General features: G+C 44.8%; 1 protein-coding gene across 1 annotated transcript in view; it reads left to right on the forward strand.

The window, feature by feature from the left end:
• LOC143767924 (uncharacterized) overlaps nt 1-18,576 on the forward strand; it is a 56,626-nt gene extending 38,050 nt beyond the window's left edge. The window contains exons 5-10 of the mRNA XM_077256443.1: nt 10,804-10,953; nt 11,083-11,262; nt 12,148-12,271; nt 12,355-12,452; nt 12,651-12,741; nt 16,985-18,576. Of these exons, the coding sequence (XP_077112558.1) occupies nt 10,804-10,953; nt 11,083-11,262; nt 12,148-12,271; nt 12,355-12,452; nt 12,651-12,741; nt 16,985-18,576 (2,235 nt within the window). The remainder of the gene's footprint in view (nt 1-10,803; nt 10,954-11,082; nt 11,263-12,147; nt 12,272-12,354; nt 12,453-12,650; nt 12,742-16,984) is intronic.
• The last annotated feature ends 1,083 nt before the right edge of the window (nt 18,577-19,659 follow it).

Here is a 19,659-nt window from a genome sequence, read left to right on the forward strand (position 1 = left end):
ATCTACCGCTTGCACCTAGAACAAGTGGGTATGCCAGTCAGTACTAAAGATGAAAACGTCTTCCAATGGGGGTTCCAGTACTATGTCCATTAACCTCTGGAATGTGGCTGGGGCCCCATGTAGTCCAAAGGGCAGGCCGAAATAGTGGTACAGACCCTCCGGTGTTATGAAGTTGGTCTTTTCCTTTGCCGACTCTGTAAGATGCACCTGCCAATATCACTTAGTCAGATCGAGCGTGGTGACGTACTGGGCCTGACCCAGGTGCTCGATCAGCTTGCCTACCCTGGGCATTAGGTAAAGGTCGAACTTTGACACCTCAGTTAACTTACGGAAGTCAATACAGAACCGTTATGACCCAGCTGGCTTCAGGATTAGCACCATCGGGCTAGCCCAGTCACTCCGAGATTCCTCAATTACTCCCAGCTGAAGCATTTGTTTCACCTCACTCATGATCGCTTGTCTGCGGGCCTCGGGCACACAGTATGGTTTCATTTATACCGTCACGTGAGGCTCGGTGACAATGTCATGCTGGATGACATAGGTTTGACTGGGTAAACCCAATAATACATCAGTATTCCCTTTTACCAATTTCCGTACCTCTCGCTGCTGCTGTTTCGAGAGGGTGTCTCCTATCTTTACCTCTCCCTCGTCCTCCATCTGGACCGATATCGGAGGGTCCCCAGATGATATGTTGGGAGTCACCTCCGTAAGCATACACTCCCGGTCCTTCCACGCTTTCAACAGATTAATGTTGAATGAGAGACTCATTGCCAGAGAGAGCAAAAATAATCCCAAAATATTCTTTAACTACATAAATAGTAAGAAACTAAAAAATGATAGTGTTGGCCCCCTTAAAAATAAGTCTGGGTGAAATGGTGGATGAGGATGAGGAAAAAGCCAATATGCTAAATGACTTTTTTTCATCAGTATTTACAAAAGAAAATCCCATGGCAGCCAATATGACTAGTGATAAAAATTCCCAATTAAATGTTACCTGCTTAACCCAGCAGGAAGTACGGCGGCGTCTAAAAATCACAAAAATTGACAAATCTCCGGGCCCGGATGGGATACACCCCCGAGTACTGCAGGAATTAAGTACAGTCATTGATAGACCATTATTTTTAATCTTTAAAGACTCCATAATAACAGGGTGTGTACCACAGGACTGGCGTATAGCAAATGTGGTGCCAATATTCAAAAAGGGGACAAAAACTGAACTCGGAAATTATAGGCCAGTAAGTTTAACCTCTACTGTGGGTAAAATCCTGGAGGGCATTCTAAGGGATGCTATACTGGAGTATCTGAAGAGGAATAACCTCATGACCCAGTATCAGCACGGGTTTACTAAGGACCGTTCATGTCAGACTAATTTGATCAGCTTCTTTGATGAGGTAAGTTCCGGACTGGACCAAGGGAGCCCAGTGGATATAGTGTATATGGACTTTTCAAAAGCTTTTGATACGGTGCCACACAAAAGGTTGTTACATAAAATGAGAATAATGGGGATAGGGGAAAATATGTGTAAGTGGATTGAGAGCTGGCTCAGTGATAGGAAACAAAGGGTGGTTATTAATGGAGCACACTCGGACTGGGTCGCGGTTAGCAGTGGGGTACCACAGGGGTCAGTATTGGGCCCTCTTCTTTTTAACATATTTATTAATGACCTTGTAGGGGGCATTCAGAGTACAATTTCAATATTTGCAGATGACACTAAACTCTGCAGGGTAATCAATACAGAGGAGGACAATTTTATATTACAGGATGATTTATGTAAACTAGAAGCTTGGGCTGATAAATGGCAAATGAGCTTTAATGGGGATAAATGTAAGGTCATGCACTTGGGTAGAAGTAATAAGATGTATAACTATGTGCTTAATTCTAAAACTCTGGGCAAAACCGTCAATGAAAAAGACCTGGGTGTATGGGTGGATGACAAACTCATATTCAGTGGTCAGTGTCAGGCAGCTGCTACAAAGGCAAATAAAATAACGGGATGCATTAAAAGAGGCATAGATGCTCATGAGGAGAACATAATTTTACCTCTATACAAGTCACTAGTTCGACCACACTTAGAATACTGTGCACAGTTCTGGTCTCCGGTGTATAAGAAAGACATAGCTGAACTGGAGCGGGTGCAGAGAAGAGCAACCAAGGTTATTAGAGGACTGGGGGGTCTGCAATACCAAGATAGGTTATTACACTTGGGGCTATTTAGTTTGGAAAAACGAAGGCTAAGGGGTGATCTTATGTTAATGTATAAATATATGAGGGGACAGTACAAAGACCTTTCTGATGATCTTTTTAATCATAGACCGGTGACAGGGACAAGGGGGCATCCTCTACGTCTGGAGGAAAAAAGGTTTAAGCATAATAACAGACGCGGATTCTTTACTGTAAGAGCAGTGAGACTATGGAACTCTCTGCCGTATGATGTTGTAATGAGTGAGTCATTACTTAAATTTAAGAGGGGACTGGATACCTTTCTGGAAAAGTATAATGTTACAGGGTATATATATTAGATTCCTTGATAGGGCGTTGATCCAGGGAACTAGTCTGATTGCCCTATGTGGGGTCGGGAAGGAATTTTTTTCCCCATGGTGGAGCTTACTCTTACCACATGTTTTTTTTTTGCCTTCCCCTGGATCAACATGTTAGGGCATGTTAGGCTATGGGTTGAACTAGATGGACTTAAAGTCTTCCTTCAATCTTAATAACTATGTAACTATGTAATGTGATACAACTGTTCAGGTTTTCTTTCCCCGGACTGGTAAACTCGGTAGTTTACTTCACCCAGTTTTTTCCAAACTTCATACGGCCCTTGCCACTGGGCCATAAGCTTGCTTTCGGTAGTGGGCACCAAAACCAACACCCGATTTCCCACATTAAATGAGCGAACCATGGCCTTTTTGTTATATACGTGGCTCTGTGCTGCCTGAGCATCCACCAAATACTTCTTTACTATAGGCATGACCGCTGCAATTTGGTCCTGCATGTTGACAACGTGATCAATGACACTCTTATAGGGTGTAGGTTCCTGCTCCCATGTCTCTTTGGCTACATCCAACAGACCCCTAGAATGCCTTCCATACAGTAGCTCAAAGGGTGAAAATCCCATGGAAGCCTGCGGTACCTCCTGAATGGCGAACATCAGGGCAACAACATGTCCCAATTCCTTCTATCATTAGAGACTACTTTCTTCAACATGGATTTGAAGGTTTTGTTGAAGCGCTCGACTAACCCGTCGATCTGGGGGTGATACACCGACGTTCGTAACTGTTTTATTTTTTGAAGCTTGCGCAGTTCCTTTGTCACCTTGGACATAAAAGGAGTCACCTGATCAGTGAGGATCTTCTTCGGTAGCCCAAGGTGACAGAACATGGCAAACAACTCCCAGTCGATAAGTTTAGCTGAGGTGTGCCGCAGCGGTGTGGCCTCCGGGTACTTGGTGTTGTAATTTACGACCACCAATATGTGTTGGTGGTCCCGGGCAGATTTTACTGTTGGCCCCACGAGATCCAGCGCAATCCGTTCAAAAGGTACCTCCATGATGGGCATAGGTACCAATGGACTCCTGTAGTTCGTGGTAGGTGAGGTCATTTGGCACTCCGGACACGTGTCACAGTACCTCTGGACCTCCGCATAGACCCCAGGCCAAAAAAATGCTGCAGTATGCTTTCCTGCGTCTTCTTGGCCCCCAAGTGCCCCCCCAGCATGTGGGTGTGAGCCATTTTGAGCACCGTGCGAGGGAAGGATTGAGGCATTATCAGTTGTTCTCCCACTTCATCCCAGATTTTGTCAACCCTATACAATAGGTCTTGGTTGACAACCATGCGAGGAAAAAATGTTTCTGCACCTAGTTGCTGAGCCACTCCATTAACCTTCATCACCCTTTATTGTGCGCAAGCAAGGGTGAGATCCTGGAACTGAGCTGTCCCAAACTTACCAAGGGGCGCTTCCAGCTCAGGGATCAGTGGGGTCTCCCCGACCTCACCTGCCAATACCTCTAGGGGACACCTATAGGGTTTACACGGCAGGTGTCCCTGACTTGGGATCTTCGGGTTCCGTGCCCAGAATATCATATACCTTAGGAGGGTTAACCCTGGTCTCCACAGGGACCAGAACAGTGGTAAGTCTCTTCCCAATACAGTCCCATACGGAAGAGTCTTTACCACTCTGACAACACATCTTATCTCTCCACACGGTGTGGAAAACGTAACCTCCATGGTCAGGTACTCTCGGAGTTCCCCATGTATGCATACCACCCCCACTTCCCGTTCATTGGGGTTGTTCCCAGCAACAAGGGACCCATGTACCAGAGTCCCTAAGCTCCCCGAGTCCAAGAGAGCATCCGTCTGGTACCCGTTAACAAATACCTTGCACAGCTAGGGTTCGGTACCGGTGGTGCCTACAGTGGTGGAGCACAATGGCTGGGCGAACATAGACACGATATGAGTATACCCACATACCAAGGGTTCAGCTGTCAAGGGGCAGTTGGCATCCACATGTCCAGGGCCCAGGCACTGCCAACACTTGATAGCTGTGGCGCGACTGGACCCTAGGGCCGACTTAGGGGACACGGGACTGCTGTCACTCTCGCTCGGTCCTGATTGGCCCCAGTAGAGTGACATGGATTTTTCCCAGGCTCCTAGGTTGGTGGGGCCCAACATGACAGCTGTAATGGAGCCATGTCCCGCATAAAGTCCTGAGTGGCCATGTACCACTTAATCAGTACCACCACCTGGTCCAGAGTGCCCGGGTCCCCACCCAATGCTGTGTGGAATGAAGGTAGTAACCCCCAGTCGGGCAAGGATCTCACCTTTTCGCATGGTGTAGTCCTGGGCGTCCATCCGACTGAGGTTAAAGTAGGCCTCTAGCACTTCACACCTCAGGAATCGAGCCACCACTTTGGCCCACTGGAACGTTGGCAGGTTCTCCCGCACTGCCGTGTGCTCATGGACGGTGAGGAAAGCTTCCATGTCTTCTTCCTGACTCAATTTCCTCAAAGCGGAGCAAACCTTTTCTCGGGCCTCGCAACATTCCAGGGTCGGCGTTGGAGGTGCCTCACGCAGGACTGCAATTTGCTGCAGCAACAGGTTATTGGTTTGTTGCTGTTGTTGCTGTGTGAGGACCAGCTGCCTCAGGATTTTCTCCATTTTGTCCACAGGCCTGGGTTGCAATGTGGCAAACTGTAGTGCAGTGGGGATGGTTCAGTGTGACAGACAGTGACCACAGGAAAAGTTCACAGCAAACATGTTTTAGTGTCCACACTCACACATTGTACAGCATACGGCATCCGGATCACAGCCTGGAAACAAAACAGTCCGTGAGTGTCTTGTTGCTGCGGGCGACTGCACCACCGTATCACACTGCGGGGTGCCAGAAGCTCATTCTGCTGGCTCTTTGTTAACTCACACAGACTGAACTTCTGCAGAGCTGACCGCTCCGCAATTTGCAAACTCTAAACTGACACAACCAAACCCATGCTGCAGGGGTTTTAACCTGGAATCTGTGGCCATGGGCCACTTGCAAGACCCGTCTGGAGGAAACGGACTGCCCAGCTACCTTCCTGTAGTCAGTTTCAAAAATAAATTCCCTTAAAGGGTTTTCCTGAACATTTTCTTGGTCAAATAGCTTGACCAGGCCATGCTTACTTTTACTTTGTTTTGTGACTCACAGGCATCCTGTTGTGACCACAAGGCACTCTAGGGGGTCTAATAGGAGTTCGTCCACATCCTGGGGGATACATATCACCATTCACATATGAACCCCCCGCCTCACAGCCTCCATATATTAGTAATGTCACCTATGTGCCCTCATAGTTTAGTAATGTCAGCTATATGACCCCATATATTACTAATGTCACTTATGTCCCCAATATATATATAATGTCTCCTATGTGCCCCCATATATTAGTAATGTCACCTATGTGCCCCCTTATATTAGTAATGTCTCCTATGTGCTCCCATATATTAGTGATGTCATCTACAGGTGCTTCTCACAAAATTAGAATATCATCAAAAAGTTAATTTATTTCATTTCTTCTATACAAAAAAGTAAAACTCTTAAATAGAGTAATTACAAACAGAGTGATCTATTTCAAGTGTTTCTTTCTGATAATGATGATGATTATGGCTTACAGCCAATGAAAACCCAAAGGTCATTATCTCAGTAAATTAGAATACAGTGGGGCAAAAAAGTATTTAGTCAGTCAGCAATAGTGCAAGTTCCACCACTTAAAAAGATGAGAGGCGTCTGTAATTTACATCATAGGTAGACCTCAACTATGGGAGACAAACTGAGAAAAAAAAATCCAGAAAATCACATTGTCTGTTTTTTTATCATTTTATTTGCATTTTATGGTGGAAAATAAGTATTTGGTCAGAAACAAAATTTCATCTCAATACTTTGTAATATATCCTTTGTTGGCAATGACAGAGGTCAAACGTTTTCTGTAAGTCTTCACAAGGTTGCCACACACTGTTGTTGGTATGTTGGCCCATTCCTCCATGCAGATCTCCTCTAGAGCAGTGATGTTTTTGGCTTTTCGCTTGGCAACACGGACTTTCAACTCCCTCCAAAGGTTTTCTATAGGGTTGAGATCTGGAGACTGGCTAGGCCACTCCAGGACCTTGAAATGCTTCTTACGAAGCCACTCCTTCGTTGCCCTGGCGGTGTGCTTTGGATCATTGTCATGTTGAAAGACCCAGCCACGTTTCATCTTCAATGCCCTTGCTGATGGAAGGAGGTTTGCACTCAAAATCTCACGATACATGGCCCCATTCATTCTTTCATGTACCCGGATCAGTCGTCCTGGCCCCTTTGCAGAGAAACAGCCCCAAAGCATGATGTTTCCACCACCATGCTTTACAGTAGGTATGGTGTTTGATGGATGCAACTCAGTATTCTTTTTCCTCCAAACACGACAAGTTGTGTTTCTACCAAACAGTTCCAGTTTGGTTTCATCAGACCATAGGACATTCTCCCAAAACTCCTCTGGATCATCCAAATGCTCTCTAGCAAACTTCAGACGGGCCCGGACATGTACTGGCTTAAGCAGTGGGACACGTCTGGCACTGCAGGATCTGAGTCCATGGTGGCCTAGTGTGTTACTTATGGTAGGCCTTGTTACATTGGTCCCAGCTCTCTGCAGTTCATTCACTAGGTCCCCCCGCGTGGTTCTGGGATTTTTGCTCACCGTTCTTGTGATCATTCTGACCCCACGGGGTGGGATTTTGCGTGGAGCCCCAGATCGAGGGAGATTATCAGTGGTCTTGTATGTCTTACATTTTCTAATTATTGCTCCCACTGTTGATTTCTTCACTCCAAGCTGGTTGGCTATTGCAGATTCAGTCTTCCCAGCCTGGTGCAGGGCTACAATTTTGTTTCTGGTGTCCTTTGACAGCTCTTTGGTCTTCACCATAGTGGAGTTTGGAGTCAGACTGTTTGAGGGTGTGCACAGGTGTCTTTTTATACTGATAACAAGTTTAAACAGGTGCCATTACTACAGGAAATGAGTGGAGGAAAGAGGAGACTTAAAGAAGAAGTTACAGGTCTGTGAGAGCCAGAAATCTTGATTGTTTGTTTCTGACCAAATACTTCTTTTCCACCATAAAATGCAAATAAAATGATAAAAAAACAGACAATGTGATTTTCTGGATTTTTTGTTCTCAGTTTGTCTCCCATAGTTGAGGTCTACCTATGATGTAAATTACAGACGCCTCTCATCTTTTTAAGTGGTGGAACTTGCACTATTGCTGACTGACTAAATACTTTTTTTGCCCCACTGTACTTTATACCACCAGCTTGAAAAATGATTTTAAAATCCAAAATGTTGGCCTACTGAAATGTATGTTCAGCAAATGCACTCAATACTGGGTCGTGGCTCCTTTTGCATCAATTGCTGCATCAATTGGTGTGGCTTGGAGGCGATCAGCCTGTGGCACTGCTGAGGTGCTATGGAAGCCCAGTTTGCTTTGATAGCAGCCTTCAGCTCGACTGCATTGTTGGGTCTGTTGTCTCTCTTGACAATACCACATAGTTTCTCTATGGGGTTAAGGTCAGGCAAGTTTGTTGGCCAATTAAGCACAATGATACTGTTGTTTTTAAACCAGGTATTGATACTTTTGGCAGTGTGGACAGGTGCCAAGTCCTGCTGGAGAATTACATTTCCATCTCCAAAAAGCTTTTCGGTAGAGGGAAGCATGAAGTACTCTAAAATTTCCTGGTAGACGGCTGCGCTGATTTTGGTCTTGATAAAACACAGTGGACCTACACCAGCAGATGACATGACTCCTCATCAATGATTGTGGAAACTTCACACTAGACCTCAAGCAGCATGGATTGTGTGCCTCTCCACTCTTCTTACAGACTCTGGAACCTTGATTTCCAAATGAAATGCAAAATTTACTTTCATCTGAAAACAACACCTTGGATCACTGAGCAACAGTCCAGTTCTTTTGCTCCTTGGCCAAGGTAAGGTGCTTCGGGTGCTGTCTATTGATCATGAGTGGCTTGACACAAGGAATGCGACACTTGTAGCCCATGTTCTGGATATGTATGTGTGCGGTTGCTCTTGAACCAATGACTCCAGCAGCAGTCCACTCCTTGTGAATTTCCCCCAATTTTTTGAATGGCCTTTTCATAACAATCCTTTCAAGGCTGTGGTTATCCCGGTTACTTGTGCATCTTTGTGCAACCTTTTGTGGCTTACCCTCCTTTCTGGAGTGTGTCAATGGATAAATGTCAAGTCAGCAGTCTTCCCCATGATTGTAGAGGAAACTGTAACAGAATAAGGGACCTTTTTAAATGCTTAGGAAATCTTTGCAGGTGTTTTTGTTAATTATTCTAGTTTACTGAGATAATGACTTTAAGTTTTCATTGGCTGTAAGCCATAATCATCAACATTACCAGAAATAAACACTTGAAATCGATAACTCTTTTTGTATTGACTCTATATAATATAAGAGTTTCACATTTTGTATTTAATAACTGGAATAATCTCAATCTTGAGATTGTGGGCCCAATTCCAGCTATTGCTGTCAGGCCTGTGATTTCTATCTACACCACAGTGTATAGGATAATAAAGTATAATAAAATTGTTATGGACGTGACTTAACTAACATTGTGCAGTGATTCTGTTTTCCCTATAGTGAAGGATATTCCTTATTGCTAAAACTGTGATTTTTTTTCACATTAAACCTTTTTTAAAACTTTTTTAAACACCTCTGATTAGTGCGATCATACAACATACGAGCCTCTGATGGCTCTGGTGATGCCCTGTTCTACTGTAGTGCCGTGTATCATCACTGCTGTCAGTGTAATACTAACGGCCCCATACACATGAGATAAGTGTTGGCTGAATGGTCATTTGGCAGACGGCCATCTCTCCTGACTCCCCCACACACACAAATAGCTCTAGCGGAGGATTATCTACAGGAAGAACAAACGGATTAGCCTCTGAAATTCAGGATGCCAGATCCTTCTCTGCCCCAGCATCATCTGCCGGGAGGACCAGAAATACATTACCGTATTTTTCAGACTATAAGACGCACCTGATTATAAGACTCACCCCCAAATTTGAAGAAAAAGAGAAAAAAATATTTTTTTATGTTAAATGGGGGTCTGTCTTATAATGCCAGTGTCCGTCTAACAAATCATATGTCCCTCATCCTGGTATCTATATAACCCCCATCCTTGTGCTGGCACATGCCCCCCTGTGCTGCTGTCAGGCACATGCCCCCCTGGTCACTATATGCCTCCCTGTGCTGCTGTCAGGCATATGACCCTCTGGTCATTATATGCCCCCCTGTACTGCTGGCAGACTCATGCCCCCCCGGTCACTATATGCCCCCCTTTGCTGCTGGCAGGCACATGCCCCTCCTGGGTCACTATATGCCCCCCTATGCTGGCAGGCACATGCCCCCCGCTCACAATATGCCCCATTGTGCTGGCAGGGACATGCCCCCTGTGCTGTTGGCAGGCACATGCCCCCCAGCCACAATATTCCCCCCTGTGCTGCTGACAGGTACAGCCCCCCCAGTCACTATATGCCCCCCAGTGCTGCTGGCAGGTACAGGCCCCCCCGGTCACTATATGCCCCCTGTGCTGCTGGCAGACACATGCCCCCCTGTGCTGCTGGCAAGCATATGCCCCCCTGTGCTGCTGGCAGGCACATGCCCCCTGTGCTGCTGGCAGGCACATGCCCCTCCCTGTGCTGCTGGCAGACACATGCTCCCCCCCCCCCGTGCTGCTGGCAGGCACATGCCCCCCGTGCTGCTGGCAGGCACATCCCCACACCTGTGCTGCTGGCAGACACATGCTCCCTCCCCCCTGTGCTGCTGGCAGACATGCCCCCCCGTGCTGCTGGCAGACACATGCCCCCCCCCTACGCTGCTGGTAGGCACATGATAAAATAACAAACACTTAACTCCCCTTTCTCTGATGGCTCCGTGCTAGCCGTAGTAGAAGATGATGTTGTCCTCATTATGAAGTAGTTATTTCTCCTGTCACGTGTAATGAATATCTCCTGCAGTATTGCTAATGCCGATTCCAGTGTCGGTAAATGAGACGAGAATTAGCGTTATGGAAGATGAGTCTATGAGGAACGTATTCAGCTGCCGACTCCGAGGAAGAAACTGCTTGTTGTCTGTGGCCGAAATATATAGGTTTTATTAGTAGATGGAAAGAAAGAAACTAAATACTGTAAAATAATAAATCTCCTCATATGTTTCCCTTATTATCTCCAGTAATTGTATTATTACACTGGATTGTTATGATGTTGCATCGGCTCATCTTCTCATTCAGGTCTCTTCAATATCGGATCCTCTCAGTGAAGATCTTCTATATAAGAGAATTTTTCTAAATCGCCCATCAAAGATGGATATGGACAGAGATAAGATGGCGGAGAGTATATTACACCTCACCCTAGAGATCCTCTTCCGGCTTACTGGAGAGGTGAGAGATTCTGATGACGTCACATTACATCATTCTTTTCTATGGGAATAACAGATGGACAGAACTGGAGAGGTGAGGACTCTGGAAATGTCTGTAGTGAGATTTATTAATGTGTCTCTCCATAACCAGGATTACACAGCAGAGAAGAAGACCACTAGTGAACGCTGTCAGGACCCTGTGTCTGAGGGATGCGAAAGACTCCTGAGCCCAATCACGAGGCCTCCATCTCACCCCCTGATACATGAATACATCAATGACCAGAAGTTTCTAGAACACATCTACAAGATGACTGAGCTGCTAACTAGAGAGGTGGGAATGATGGGACATTATACAGTAAAGGCCCCGTCTCACATAGCGAGATCGCTAGCGAGATCGCTGCTGAGTCACAAGTTTTGTGACGCAACAGCGACCTCCATAGCGATCTCGCTATGTGTGACACGTACCAGCGATCAGGCCCCTGCTGCGAGATCGCTGGTCGTGTCGGAATGGCCTGGACCTTTTTTTGGTCGTTGAGGTCCCGCTGACATCGCTGAATCGGTGTGTGTGACACCGATCCAGCGATGTCTTCACTGGTAACCAGGGTAAACATCGGGTTACTAAGCGCAGGGCCGCGCTTAGTAACCCGATGTTTACCCTGGTTACCAGCGTAAATGTAAAAAAAACAAAACAATACATACTCGCCTTTCGGTGTCCAGGTCCCTTGCCGTCTGCTTCCTGCTCTCACTGACTGCCGGCCGTACAGTGAGAAGTGAGAGCACAGCAGTGACGTCACCGCTGCGCTCTGCTCTCGCTGTACGGCCGGATCTCAGTCAGAGCAGGAAGCAGACGGCAAGGGACCTGGACACCGAAAGGCGAGTATGTACTGTTTGTTTTTTTTGGTAACCAGGGTAAACATCGGGTTACTAAGCGCGGCCCTGCGCTTAGTAACCCGATGTTTACCCTGGATACCCGGGTGCTGCAGGGGGACTTCGGCATCGTTGAAGACAGTTTCAACGATGCCGAAGTCGTTCCCCTGATCGTTGGTCGCTGGAGAGAGCTGTCTGTGTGACAGCTCCCCAGCGACCACACAGCGACTTACCAACGATCACGGCCAGGTCGTATCGCTGGTCGTGATCGTTGGTAAATCGCTTAGTGAGACGGGGCCTTAACACTATGAAGAGATCGGGTGGATGATGGTATCATTGTATGTGTCAGGTTCCTACAAGGTGTCAGGATGTTGCTGTCTATTTCTCCATGGAGGAGTGGGAGTATTTAGAAGGACACAAAGATCTGTATAAGGACATCATGATGGCGTTTCCCCAGCCCCTCACATCACCAGGTAATAGACAGGACTAAATACGCACGGCTTATAATTATCTGTATGTAAAGAATGAATTCAGTCCCTGTATGTGTTTCCTCCAGATCTATCCAGTAAGAGGACAACACCAGAGAGATGTCCCCGTCCTCTTCTTCCACAGGACTGTAAACAAGAAGATCCCATTGTTCCTCAGGATCATCAGGTAGATGGAGAGAAGGTGTCATGAGATCTCCCCTATGATGTGTAGACGCCGGTGAAGGTCTTGTGCTCAGTCTTTTATTATCCCCCAGTATTATATGTTTTATACTTGTGTAATGTGAACGGTGGAGATGGCAGGATTAGAGCTGATCACAGATGTGACTTCTCCATCTGTCTGTGACTTTTACAATATTTGTTTCAGGGTGAAGATCTGACCCGTATTAATACTGCAGAGATGTATGTGAGGGGTGATGAGTGGTGTAAAGAGGAGATTCCTGCATATGACTACCCAGGTGAGTAGTGACCGCTAAATGCAGAGAAGTCCCAGATTCTCAGTCACCGGCTGTGACTGCTTTATAGGTGGTGTAATCTGACTGTATCACAATCGTGCGATCACCATTTGGCCTCCCGACCACAACATTCTCCTCCACCAAAAACTGTTCAAATGACTTTGGGTATTGAAAGCCTTTTTTGTAGAACTTACCACCTGGATGATCTACCTACCCCCTGGGATTAGAAGACACTGACCGTTACCTGCCGAGATCTGTAAACAACAAAGTCCAGACAGCGAATGTAGAATGTGCTGACAAGTTAGAAAATCACTTGAAGAAATATATTATGATGGGCCTGTAAGAGAGAGCGGAGGGTAATGATGCTGTTGGTTTCCTAGATCTCTGAGATCTTATTGGATGAATCTACCTTCTCTCCCTTCTGTGCAGCTGAATGTGCTCATATGGTCCCTACAAGACCAGGTCCAGTCTTCTTGTCCAAACTTTGCTTTTACAATCGACAACATTAAATTTGCAGTGAGGCCAAGTGTGAATTTCTGTACAATAACAGCAGAGTTTCCCTTTATCCTGACTTTTAAATTTCTTTTAAAACCTTCTAACTTCAAACAGGATTGTGATAAACTACAGGAAAATCATTATACCTGTGCCATGATATATCTCTAAGCTGTGCACGGCTGATGGCTGTAATATACATTTATTCACACCTGCAGGAGATATGTTGACATTGCTCGAGCCCTGGTTTCATGGATTCACTCCACGTCCTAAATAACATTATGTTTTTGATCCTAAGGAATTCACCTTACTGCACAATCTCTCCTGAAATGGGGGCGCTAATACTTTCTCTACTCTTCTGGTCAGGACTCATAGTAGCTCCAATGGTCCACCATAAATGAGTGCAACTCTGGTTTAGTGTTGGAGTTCTTACCTTGTACATACATTGTTGTTGGGGATGTAACATACTTTTTTATTCTTTGTATTTTTTCTACCTGTTCATTCTGTATGATATTTTGATTGTGGTGGGATCGGCCTACCTCACTTATCTGAGTGTGTAACTGATAGTCTTAAAAAAGCTCTCCATCGCCTCTTCTAAATGCCAAAGATCTAAATTTAAAGTGAACCTGTCAGCAGGATTGTGCACAGTAACCTACAGACAGTGTCAGGTCGGTGCCGTTATACTGATCACATTGATACCTGGTGATGAAATCCGTCTTGTGGTTGTTGTTTAATCTTTATTTGTAGTTTTCAGTTAATGAGATTCTCGTGCTCTGAGGCGTGGCTGGGGGTGTGGCTGGGGCTGTGGGCGGAGCTGTGGGTGAGGCTGTGTGCGGGGCTTTATGTTGTACTCTGATTACATATTCATCTGTATTGGCTTATGACAGGTCACTGATCCCTCAGTGACCTGCGCCCTATTTTACATAATTCATATAATAGTGTTGATATTATTGTTGATTTTGCCTATAATATTGTGGCTATCATGAGGCTTAGAAAAAAATAACATCCAGCAAAATGACACCAGAGGCTCCTGTCCAGTAGCATCTATCTCTTACTTATAGATGCTACTGCGCAGGCACCGCCATCGCCGGTGAGATTTTGCTGGATTGCTTTATAGAAACCCTGTTGCTTCTCCACAGCCTTTGAGCCGCTACAGGTATGTGCATACGTTGCAAAATTGCCTGTGAAAGTTTCTGCGTAGATTCTGGATCTCTTGGAAGAAAGCACAGGTAAAAATCCGCATGGATTTGATGCGGATTTTCATGCTTTTTTTTTTTTTGTTCGGATTTGCGTTTTTGAAAGCTAAATAAAGGAAAAAAAAGAATTGTGATGTCATTTCTTGTCCCACCTCTTCATTTACATACTCCATTGAACAATAATGTTTACACACACAGAAAGAAAGAGATAGATAAATAGATAGATACATACATAGATAGATAGATCTATAGATAGATAATACCAAGCCCGATGTTTAGGAGTAAACATAATAAAATAGTACATAAAAAAGTGAAATAAAGACACACACAAAATCTGCTTTAGGCCTGGGTCCCACTTCCGAGAAACTCGCAAGAGTCTCAGACCTTAATACCAGGCACTGCTGCCGACAATCGGGACTGGTGTGGTAAGCTGCATAGAAATACATGCAGCCGTACACTCCGATCCCGAGTGCCGGCGGCAGTGCCGAGTATTCATGCGAGAGACTCGTGCGAGTTTCTCACAAGTGTGACCCCGGCCTTAAATGCAATATCTGTTTAATTTATAAAAATAAAATGGCGTGGGCGCCCGTGCAATTATCTGCACCATAGAGGGAAAGCCAGCGACTATGGGCCGATGTTTATAGCCTGGGAAGGGGTTAATACCCATGGATCTTCCCAGGTTATGAATATCAGCCCGCAGCTGTATATTTAGTTTTTACTGGCCATTAAAATAGGGGCACCCCAAAAAAAACTATGTGGGGTCCCCCTATAATTAATAGCCAGAAATGGGTAGGCAGACACCTGCCGGCTGATATTCGTAGCCTAGGAAGGGGTCATGGGGATTTCCCCCTCCCCGGCTACAAACACCAGCTCACAGCTGCCCCAGAAATGGCGCATCTATAAGATTAAAATTCCGGCACTTAGCCTCTCTTCCCACTCCCCTGTAGCTGTGGCATATGGGGTAGTAGTTGGGGGTTGATACCACTTTTGAATTGTAAGGTGACATCAAGCCAGCTTAGTAATGGAGAGGCGTCAATAAGATACCTATCCACTACTAATGCTATAGTTGTTAATGGGTTAAATAAACAAAGACACAGCCAGAAAAATGTATTTTAATGAAATAAAACACTACACAGTTTTGCCATCTTTATTGTTCTGCCAATCCATGCGACGCCCTCGATCTCCTGCAAAAAAAAACAAACAACCAACACAAATACTCCCTGGTCCGATGCAGTCCATTTAATAACGACTGTCCCACGACGATCTCCCCTATAGAGCTGTCACATCAGCAGATGTGACAGCACTATAGGCCTCCAGTGACACACTGACAGGTGACACTGGCTCCTGCAGTGCAACACTGAAGAGGTTACCTGAGTTCAGGCTCTCACTTCACGGCAACGCTGCGTGAGAATGACAGTATGAACTATACTGAACTCACGGCGGAGGGACACAGTGCAGAGGATTATCTCCTCTCACTGTATCACCGGAGCCCCTGGAGAGCGGTCGCATATAACAGCTCTCCACGGGAGATCGTCATCGGATGCTCATTATTACATGGATTACATCGGATCAGGGAGTATACTCTTGGATTTTTATTTTAATTTTTTTTACAGGTGATCGAAGGCTTCGGAGACTAGGTGTATGGTCAGTATGTACTATATGTGTATGTTTTTTTTTAGACTTGAACACAGTAGCCGGATGATGGTACTACTTCTGTCCCATTATCCGGCTTCCTGTCACTGTAGCAGGCATAGCCGGATGGGACTAGTAGTCCAATCGGAATATGCCTGCCCACACAAAGCCACACACACAGATACACACAACCATACACGCACAGATACACACACATACACAGATACACACACAGACACGCACATCTTCTCCATACACAGTCTCCGCCCACACTCTTCCCCCTTACGATCTGCAGTGTTTCTCACAGGAACATCCGCAGCACATCCGCAGATCTTTTTTAAACCTGCGATATTGCTGCGGATTTGCCTGACACAATGGAAGTCAATGGGTGCAGAAACGCTGGAAATCCGCAAAAAGAATTGACATGCTGTGGGAAAAAAACTGCAATTCTGTGCATTTTTTCCACAGCACGTGCACAACAAATGTCAATTTTACATTGACTAATATTGCTTGTGCACTACACTGTGGATTTGATGCAATTCCGCGTGTCCAAAAACTCTGCAGATCCGCATCAAAATCCGCAACGTGTGCACATAACCTAATGTTTTTCCATTGACAGATGATGGACCTGTTTGGATTTGTTTTTTGGGAGATGAGAATTGGTATTGTTTTCGCCTACATAACATTGATTGGTTTCTTTTTATTCTATATTTGGGAGGCAGAATGAACAAACAGTTGAACACCACACACTACCGGTTCATCTAATAAGGTTTTCTATTAGACTGTGAACTGTCATTGTCTTGGTAAATAATTAAAGTTTTTTTTACATAGCTTGCCATTTTTATGGACAGTATAATTAGAAATGTTCAAAAATATAAAACTCAAGGTTATTTTATTAAAAAATAATAGTTTTTTTATCTTGGCAGATGACTGTACCAGGAGATCAGAAGGACAGCTGACCTCTTCAATTTTTAAATATGATGATCTTGAGAACCTACAAGATACAACTGAAGTGAATGCTATTACTCCAGTTATAACATCATCCCTTCACAGCAAAGATCTGTCAGCTGATCCTTTGAAACAGATCATGTCTTCTGATTCATTACCGACTACTAAGCAAAATCAAAGTCACAAAAGAGGCATTAAAAACCAAACTGCTCCTAAAGCAAAGAAGTCATTTTCATGTTCAGAATGTGGGAAATATTTTAACACAAAAGCGCATCTTGATAACCACAAGAGAACTCACACAGGGGAGAAGCCTTTTTCCTGTTCAGAATGTGGGAAATGTTTTAACCGGAAAGAGGTTCTTGGTAGACACCAGAGAACTCACACAGGGGACAGACCTTTTTTATGTTCAGAATGTGGGAAATGTTTTAATATGAAAGCGCATCTTGATTACCACCAGAGAACTCACACAGGAGAGAAGCCTTTTTCCTGTTCAGAATGTGGGAAATGTTTTAACACAAAAGCGTATCTTGATACCCACAAGAGAACTCACACAGGGGAGAAGCCTTTTTCATGTTCAGAATGTGGGAAATGTTTTAACACAAAAGCGTATCTTGATACCCACAAGAGAACTCACACAGGGGAGAAGCCTTTTTCCTGTTCAGAATGTGGGAAATGTTTTAACCGGAAAGAGGTTCTTGGTAGACACCAGAGAACTCACACAGGGGACAGACCTTTTTTATGTTCAGAATGTGGGAAATGTTTTAATATGAAAGCGCATCTTGATTACCACCAGAGAACTCACACAGGAGAGAAGCCTTTTTCCTGTTCAGAATGTGGGAAATGTTTTAACCGGAAAGAGCTTCTTGTTAGACACCAGAGAACCCACACAGGGGAGATGCCTTTTTCCTGTTCAGAATGTGGGAAATGTTTTAGCTGCAAATCAGATTTGGTTAGGCACCAGAGAACTCACACAGGGGAGAAGCCTTTTTCATGTTCAGAATGTGGGAAATGTTTTAGCTGGAAATCAGATTTGGTTAGGCACCAGAGAACTCACACGGGGGAAAAGCCTTTTTCCTGTTCAGAATGTGAGAAATATTTTAACCGGAAAGTACTTCTTGTTAGACATCAGAGCATTCACACAGGGGAGATGCCTTTTTCCTGTTCAGAATGTGGGAAATGTTTTAGCTGCAAATCAGATTTGGTTAGGCACCAGAGAACTCACACAGGGGAGAAGCCTTTTTCCTGTTCAGAATGTGAGAAATATTTTAACCAGAAAGCACTTCTTGTTAGACATCAGAGCATTCACACAGGGGAGAAGCCTTTTTCCTGTTCAGAATGTGGGAAATGTTTTAACTGTAATGCGAATCTTGTTAAGCACCAGGGAACTCACACGGGGGAGAAGCCTTTTTCCTGTTCAGAATGTGGGAAATGCTTTAATCGGAAACATCATCTTATTAGACATCAGAGGAGTCACACAGAGGAGAAGCCTTTTTCCTGTTCAGAATGTGGGAAATGTTTTAATCGGAAAGAGCGTCTTGTTAGACATCAGAGCAATCACACAGGGGAGTAGCCTTTTTCCTGTTCAGAATGTGGGAAATGTTTTAACTGTAATGCAAATCTTGTTAGTCACCAGAGAACTCACACAAGGGAGAAGCCTTTTTCCTGTTCAGAATGTGGGAAATGTTTTAATCGGAAAGAGCATCTTGTTAGAATTCAGAGCAATCACACAGGGGAGAAGCCTTTTTCCTGTTCAGAATGTGGGAAATGTTTTACCTGTAATGCAAATCTTGTTAGTCACCAGAGAACTCACACAAGGGAGAAGCCTTTTTCCTGTTCAGAATGTGGGAAATGTTTTATCTGGAAAGAGCTTCTTGTTAGACACCAGAGAACCCACACAGGGGAGATGCCTTTTTCCTGTTCAGAATGTGGGAAATGTTTTAGCTGCAAATCAAATTTGGTTAGGCACCAGAGAACTCACACAGGGGAGAAGCCTTTTTCATGTTCAGAATGTGGGAAATGTTTTAGCTGGAAATCAGATTTGGTTAGGCACCAGAGAACTCACACAGGGGAGAAGCCTTTTTCCTGTTCAGAATGTGAGAAATATTTTAACCAGAAAGCACTTCTTGTTAGACATCAGAGCATTCACACAGGGGAGATGCCTTTTTCCTGTTCAGAATGTGGGAAATGTTTTAGCTGCAAATCAGATTTGGTTAGGCACCAGAAAACTCACATGGGAGAGAAGCCTTTTTCCTGTTCAGAATGTGGGAAATGTTTTAACTGTAATGCGAATCTTGTTAAGCACCAGGGAACTCACACGGGGGAGAAGCCTTTTTCCTGTTCAGAATGTGGGAAATGCTTTAATCGGAAACAGCATCTTATTAGACATCAGAGGAGTCACACAGAGGAGAAGCCTTTTTCCTGTTCAGAATGTGGGAAATGTTTTAATCGGAAAGAGCATCTTATTATACATCAGAGCAATCACACAGAGAAGCCTTTTTCCTGTTCAGAATGTGGGAAATGTTTTAATCGGAAAGAGTGTCTTGTTAGACATCAGAGCAATCACACAGGGGAGAATGTTGTGAATTTGGTTTCTGGGCTCCCCCGGTGGTCACTGGTGGTTCTGAACTTGTGTGCTTCATCTCCTTTGTTCACC

This window comes from Ranitomeya variabilis, chromosome 4 (genome assembly GCF_051348905.1).
Source record: "Ranitomeya variabilis isolate aRanVar5 chromosome 4, aRanVar5.hap1, whole genome shotgun sequence".
NCBI lineage: Eukaryota > Metazoa > Chordata > Amphibia > Anura > Dendrobatidae > Ranitomeya > Ranitomeya variabilis.